Source organism: Cryptomeria japonica, chromosome 4 (genome assembly GCF_030272615.1).
Source record: "Cryptomeria japonica chromosome 4, Sugi_1.0, whole genome shotgun sequence".
Classification (NCBI taxonomy): domain Eukaryota; kingdom Viridiplantae; phylum Streptophyta; class Pinopsida; order Cupressales; family Cupressaceae; genus Cryptomeria; species Cryptomeria japonica.
In genome coordinates, this window is record NC_081408.1 from 202,132,647 (window position 1) to 202,140,373 (window position 7,727).

General features: G+C 32.6%; 1 protein-coding gene across 1 annotated transcript; it reads left to right on the forward strand.

The window, feature by feature from the left end:
- The first annotated feature begins 385 nt into the window (after positions 1 to 385).
- On the forward strand, positions 386 to 3,159 carry LOC131028517 (uncharacterized). The gene is made up of 6 exons (XM_059219708.1): positions 386 to 652; positions 1,457 to 1,562; positions 2,287 to 2,423; positions 2,503 to 2,584; positions 2,677 to 2,736; positions 2,832 to 3,159. The coding sequence occupies exons 1-5, from the start codon at positions 503 to 505 to the stop codon at positions 2,691 to 2,693; spliced, it is 492 nt and encodes a 163-aa protein (XP_059075691.1). The 5' UTR covers positions 386 to 502; the 3' UTR covers positions 2,694 to 2,736; positions 2,832 to 3,159.
- The last annotated feature ends 4,568 nt before the right edge of the window (positions 3,160 to 7,727 follow it).

Sequence of the window (7,727 nt, forward strand, 5' to 3'; positions counted from 1 at the left end):
ATTAAGATGCCCTAAAATATCAACATCAATCTTACAGTTCATGTATATCAATTATGTACCAGATCAGTTAATGTGTGTTAATAAAATGCACATACTTGTCAAGAGGCTATTGGATTTCGACTGACCTAATTTCATGTTATCTAGGTGATTTCATTTATTTGGGAATGTTTATAAGAACCCAGGTACAATAATGAATTTCCTTCCAATGGGTGCCCCACATTAATCCAGATTTAACAAAAAAGGACTCAACTTTTCTAAACTTCCGTCTTGTGAAATCCCATTTCTGTATTGTATGACAGTATGTGTACACTGTACACCATCATTATTAGCATGTGTTTCTTCTCCTCTGACCCTGCCTTTATAACTATAGCTGTTGCCTTACAATCATTTACGTGTGTGGTTTATATGCTACATGATTAGCTGTAATGTTGCTCTTGCTGTGGTAAAAGTCGAGTTCTATTGCAGTTTCCATTAGAGTTGCTTTTCCAGATTGAATTCGGCCATGGAAAGTTATAGCATGGTGAGAAAGAGTTCTATAGATGAGATATTCGAGCAGAGCTCTTGTGCTGTTTGCCATCCTAGCGAAGGAATGCCCCAAGGTTATCTAACCTTGGGGATTTTGAAAAGTGGGTCTGCAACACAGATCAAAGAGGTGCCAGCTCATTGTCTTCACTGACAGTCTTATCTGGTTTAATGTTTTTCTATTATATTCAATTCTGTATTGCAGTAAACTAATGTTTTATCTTTATACATTCTACTCTCTTTTCGCACCCACTTTCTGAAATAGATATATCTGGGTATATCTGAGATGTTTTTAGAGGATAAACTTACAATATCTAGAAACATAAATTCAGATTAATCCAGATGAAGTTAGTAAAGCAATATCTTGTAGTGTGTTGGGCTAAAATCTGTAGGCAACGATTTGAAATATATTTATTAAAGACATTTCGGATCATATATTATGAAGATCTATTATAACATAAGATTAACCAAAAGAAAAGAATGAAAGATCTAAAGACACATTTCATTTTGAAGAGAAATAACCCAATTGCTTGGTATGAGAAAATCTTCAAACATATAACTTATTTTATGTGGATGAGCGTTGATGATGGGTGACTAATTTCCCGATACATGTCCCTCCTTTAGCATCTAGGCTTTTTGTTCTATGATCAACAGGTCTCTGGTATAAATGGGATAATCATCAACGTTATAATGAGCACAAGAATCCTAAAGATCATGAATTGATTCTAAGAAATGGGTTTTTTTCTGTCATAATATCCCTTCTCTCTGTTAACACTTAACATACTTTCTTTCAATTCTCATTAATTAGTTCTTGGGAGGCCAGGATTTTAACTATGAGGAAATAGTTCTGATTTTTAGTCTGTGTGTAGATTGATCTTCAGTACATGTTGACGCATTATGGAGATTATTGACTATGTAATGATCTGGGTTGCAGTCTCTGTATCGAGTACATTCAGCAGGATACGAAAAGTTGGGAGAACTAAAGCAGCCGATGCAGACTCAAAAGCATCAAATTGGAAGTACTCTTAACTGTTATAAAGGTGCCATAACTCTTTTATATCCTTTTGTAAGTTCTTAAAACATTCCATTGTTAGCTAGGTTTCTTATCCAAATCAGTAAGCTTTTCATATTTCTTCCACTTGCTTCCTGTAGTGGTGAGAAATGTAGGTCATGTGAAGACTTTAGGGCGAGATTTCCTGTCATTACTTTGCTGCATTCACACAAATATGTAACTAGATAAACTCCTTAGTAATGTTTGCGAGTCCTCCTCTTTTAAGAAAATAAAGAGATCCGTAACATTTTGAAGTACTGTAGTAAATTGAATACAGCAAATACCCATCAGGTTTTTGGTTCAAGCCAACACAAAAGGTTAAGAACTCAAATATTCATTGATGTTTAATGGGTAAAAAGTGCAACCATGACCACAATCAAATTACAGTTGCTAGTAAATTGGCATAGGAAATGGGTGTTATAGTATTGTAATTGTTTCCAATAATGCAAATGTTGTAATAAAGTCAGATTTCTGATTTATTAGTGTTATTAAAATATTTGTTTAATTGAATGTTTTAGTTTTCTTAGATAATTTAAGTTACAGAAATGTAACTTTTTATATACATTTGTAAGATTTTACATGAATAAAATATTATTATTATTAAGGAAAGTCACAATGTCACACAATATAAACTTCTTTTAGAAACTTCTCACATTATCTTTATTTTTCATTACTCTTGTAATGTAATTCTTTTTGTGTGGCATCCAACACAGCAAAGGAAGAAACTGAAGTACTAAAGCATGATAAGATACTCAGTACACAACAGTGCTTCCTAGGTTCCTCTTTATACTATGGGGGACCTGATGAGCTTTATGAAATTCCAGAAAATGGTCAGGAAAAACAAAGTGAGGTATAATCTCAATCTTTCTTATTTTATTATATGATAGCTGAAAGTAATTTCATAAGAAGTATTGATTATCTCTGTACAGACTAAAATGGCAGTAAAAGAATTGGAAGAGACAATCGACCCATTTCATCTTGAATGTTCCCGAAGGGGAAACTGTTGGGAAGGTAGGAAAAATTGTACACCATGGTGTTTTATTTTGTTTTAACATAGAAAATTGAATTTGTGCTAACAAATATTATGGTTTTAATGTTCACAGGTTCTCTTTACTATTAAGTTCAAAATTCCCTCAAACTCTGGGATTTTATCAACATTTGAGGTAACATAATCGCTGTACTTTTTTTTTAACTTTGTTGTTTTGTTTCTTTATTTTATAGAGACATAATTGAATAGACACATTTTGTCATTTTACAGGTGACTGATTTTCATGGTGAGATGCGTGATGTATTAGTGAGCTTAACAATATAAAATTGGTAAATAATAAAATTGGTAAATAATAGTCTTCTTTAAATGGGAAAATTGTAAACTGAATAGTAGCTCTATTAATTAAGCTGGAAGTATCACCTAATTATTTATATATTAGGTTACCAGTGTTTGTGTGGATACTATTGTTGGAGTAGAGAATGTATTGTATGAGTTGAACTCATTTGTACTCTATGCCTGAAAATTTCTCCTCATGTTCCTGAATCATGCCATATTACAGAAAGGACAGGCATTATATAATGCAAGTGAAGTTTGTAAATAATATAACATTTAGGGGCCCAGATGTATTACCATAATAAGTAATGATTTCAGTTGAAGTTAACTATTCTAGTTAACTATTCAATAAAATAGTTAAAGAATTGGAAAAAATAAATCCACACGTCTACATGAGAGTAATTGGCCACATGCTTAACGAATAAACTGGTTATATTGATAGCCTAACTATGAGTTGAAATAATTATATTGATGTGATGGCAACCTATCATCTCCTCGAGTGGGCACCTACTAGTCTGGCTGTTAAACGTTTCTTCAAAATAGATCATGCTTAGAGTTATTCTTTTGAGTAAAATGTTAAATTATTGAACATTTAAAATCGAAGACATAACTAATGATTTTTTTACTTTATGGTGAACTCAAGTTAGAATAAAACTCAAATATTACAGGAACAAGGATAGTAGCAGCAAATAAGAACATCATAAGAAGAATGCATAATACATCACATTATGGAACCATGTTAAAATAGCATGTAATAGTGATCAAAATAAAATTAAAAATAGGGGAAGATCATCAATAGTTGAGCATGCATGAATAGTTGTGAGGGTTGTTGATACTTTTTACTTCAATAATACTCCAATAATAGTACAAATAAAAATCATCAATAGTTGAGCATGCATGAATAGTTGTGAGGGTTGTTGATACTTTTTACTCCAATAATTGTACAAATAATTTTTTTATTTTGAAACTTAAAATATCAATTTTTGTGTGTTTATATATTAATAATTACAATACAATGTAACAATAGTTGTGACTTTAAAGTTGTTATTGCTATGAAATGTACCATTAGTTGTAAAAAGAAACCAATCTTATGATGCCACATCAGCTACACAAGTATAGAGGCCTCTTTTGCACGACTATTGGTCTCACTCTTTTTTTTTTAGTTGTTTTGGACACCTTGGCAAAAAACATGCTGATGAGGCACCATACTTGATGATGTGGGTGTGAAACCTTAGGTATAAGCATTGGACTCGCCAAGTAAGCTGCTGTAAAAAATTGGTAGTGATTCGAAATTTCCATGTAGTATTTTGAGAAGCACTAAGTTAGGGTGCACAACTAATGGATCTTCTCCCCTATGGACCAAAAAAGTATGGAGTAGTTGTTAGATCTTCAACTCTTTTCCTACTAGCCACTTATTATTTAATTTTTTTGGTAATTAAATAGTTGGAAGGGCCAACACCCATTATATTAATATAAAAACCAAAGTTTTGACAAAGTCCATAGAGGGTAACTGAATACTAGACACTTATTATTGCCTAAGTTGGAATGACCATGCATTAGTTACTTTGAATCAACCTTTATTATAAGGAGGGCCATTGAGGAAGTATATATTCTTGATTTTTTTCACTTTTTCATTAATTTTTTCAACTATATTTACGTTTATCTTAAAGAGACTTAAAATATTCATACATTATTTGACCCATTTCTATATTGCTTATTCACTTTGAGTTGTTCTCGCATAAAGCTAGGATTTTTTATTAGATGAAGGCAATGGTTAGAGTAAAATAATTTATTTTCAACATAATGACTATAAAATAAATGAGAAGAAAACAATAGTTCTATGCTTTTCAAAACAAATCTAATAATCATCGCTCTATAGGATTTACAGAAACATTATGAGGCATAGAGAGATATAATAATGTAGCTTCAACACTAAGTATGTCAAAACTTGGTGCGAAGAGAGAACATAGTGGTTTACCAGATGATATGATCATGGCAATAATACCAAAAGCCATGTTTTAAAAATTCATTATTGGCATGAGGGGGTATTTGACTGTGTATTATATGAGATTGATCTCAAAAAATTATTGGAAATAATATTAAGCCTTACATACTCATAACTACATTTTGCTTGACAAAATTTGGGTCCCCTCCTTTCTTTTATTTTCTTCCAAGATTTTCCCCTATTTTCTCTACATTTCTTTTGGTTTTCCTTTGGGATCCTAGACTCTGAGGAACCTAAGGGTTTTTCATATGATCCCTCCAAAAACTCTAGACCTCAAGCTCCCTTCCCTTTTTATTTGTTTTCTTCAAAATTTTAGACTCCATGATATCAAGAGTTGTAGGAACACTAGCTTCTTATATGATCCTAAAACCTTGAACACAAAACTCTAGTTGTTCTTTCTGCACGTCAAAGTTTTTGAAATTTACAATCCCAAAAAGGTACAATTAATGTGCCAAAAAGGTCAATATAAAAGCTAGATAGAGCACATTTTTAGGAACACCTTGTATTTGAAGAGCTCCTGCAAACCCATCATGTCTTGAATTTTTTCAATGACCTTATTGTGTGACCTTTAGATTGATTCACCCTCTCATGCTTGCAAATTCCCCACTCTCAGTGTGCTCTCCTTATTGTTTATGCATTCAAATGTTGGTCCATCCTTCCTCTTCCTATGTTTTTCTTTTTGTTTCTATTTTTTCTTCTTGCTCTAATTCTTGATTGGTTAGGGTATGTTTTTCTTTTATCCTAGATTAGGAATAAGTTTATCCCTTCATGAGATTCAACAATTGGACCATCCAATAATATTTTTGTGCCCTAGGTTTATCATTTATGTGACCCCATCTCACCTCGATGCCCTCAAATAAAAAAGATTTTGATTGAATTGCTTCTTTCCTACATTTTTTGTATTGTAACCTAGTTTATTGTACTATAAAAATTGAATTATATGGTTTATCATTGATTATTACCATCTTTTAGAAACCTTAACTCATCCCAATTAAGTTCAAAATGGCTAAGTGTAAGAACCTCTTTCCCTTTAGAATTTCAGACTCTAGGGTCTCCAACAACCATAGGAAATGCAAACTATAATCCTTCAAGATCCCAAGATCTTGGGATCCCCTTTACCATTAGCCATGAAAACCCCGCACTTTGAAATTCTAAACTTTGATGTCCTCTATAATCCCTCACCAATTTAAATATTGAGTGACCAAAACTATGAACCAAAGATTCCAAAATCACCTTGCAAAAAGACAAACCCTTTGAGATTAAAACTTTGGGGTACTAGGAAATCTTATTCTAAATTATACCTTGTGCATCCAATACATCGAACCCTTAATTGTAAGCTAAGAATTAAAATTTGATGTCTTTGGTATTTTGGACTTAAGAGAACCAACGAGAATGTAACCTTCTAAACATTATGTTTATCAAAACCCTAAACTCCAAATTCCAAAGTGACTCCACAAAAGGATATTTACTTCGAGATCTTAGATTATGAAGGCACTTGAGAAATTTGAACTTATTTAATCTAGAATGTCCAAACTCCACATTCGGCACTTTAACATTGAAGAGGAATCTAGTAGGGATCCTGAAATCTTAGATATCAAGTAAACTTGTAAACATCTAACACTTATATCTTGTGCATGCTTGATTGTTAGACCCCAATGTTTGAGTAATATACTTATCACTCCAAGATCTTAGACTTTGGGGTATCCTAAGCACTAGATCCTACAGACACAAGATTCTGAATTCATAAATTAGGTATATTTTCTAAAAAAGGTAAACTATAAGTTGGATAAAGTGATTTTTCTAGGGATGCTTGAGGATTGTAATTGTTCTTTTTCACTCTTGCAGGTATGCTTGAGCTTCTATGAAAGATATAGAGGAAAAAGTGGAAATCCCAGAAGTTAGCAAAAAGAAGACTAAGGCTAAGTATTATCTTGAGAAAGCATCGATCACCATGAAATATTTGTAGCAAGGGAAAGTAACTTTATGTAAATTTGAGAGTGAAGTAAAATGTGTGATAGATACTACAGCGTCCTAAAATTGCCCCCTTTGCAATTTTCATCACATTTGGGGCCGTCACCTTAGTGTTCTCATCCTCATGTTGGATTTGGTCTCATTTATGCTTGTACCATACATTAATGAATATCATATTATCACATTACACCTTCCATTGCACATTAACCCTAGCCCAAATATGGGGTAGGACCAGACCATGGCACCTTGGTCCTCATTGGGACCATGGCACCATGCCATGGTTCTCCCTATTTGAGGCCCAATTCAAAGCCTTTGGCCTATCCAAAATTTGAGTGGGAAATCTTGCTTCATTTTGATCTATGTTGAAAACTAATGGATCACCTAATTATTTATATATTAGGTTACCAATGTTTGTGTGGATACTATTGTTGGAGTAGAGAATGTATTGTATAAGTTGAACTCATGTGTACTATATGTCTGAAAATTTCTCCTCATGTTCCTGAATCATGCCATATTACAAAAAGGAGAGGCATTATATAATGCAAGTGAAGTTTGTAAATAATATAACATTTAGGGGCCCAAATGCATTACCATAATAAGTAATGATTTCAGTTGAAGTTAACTATTCTAGTTAACTATTCAATAAAATTGTTAAAGAATTGGAAAAAATAAATCCACACGTCTACATAAAAGTAATTGGCCACATGCTTAACGAATAAACTAGTTATATTGATAGCCTAACTATGAGTTGAAATAATTATATTGATGTGATGGCAACCTATCATCTCCTCAAGTGGGCACCTACTAGTCTGGCTGTTAAACATTTCTTCATAATAGATCATGCTTAGAGTTATTGT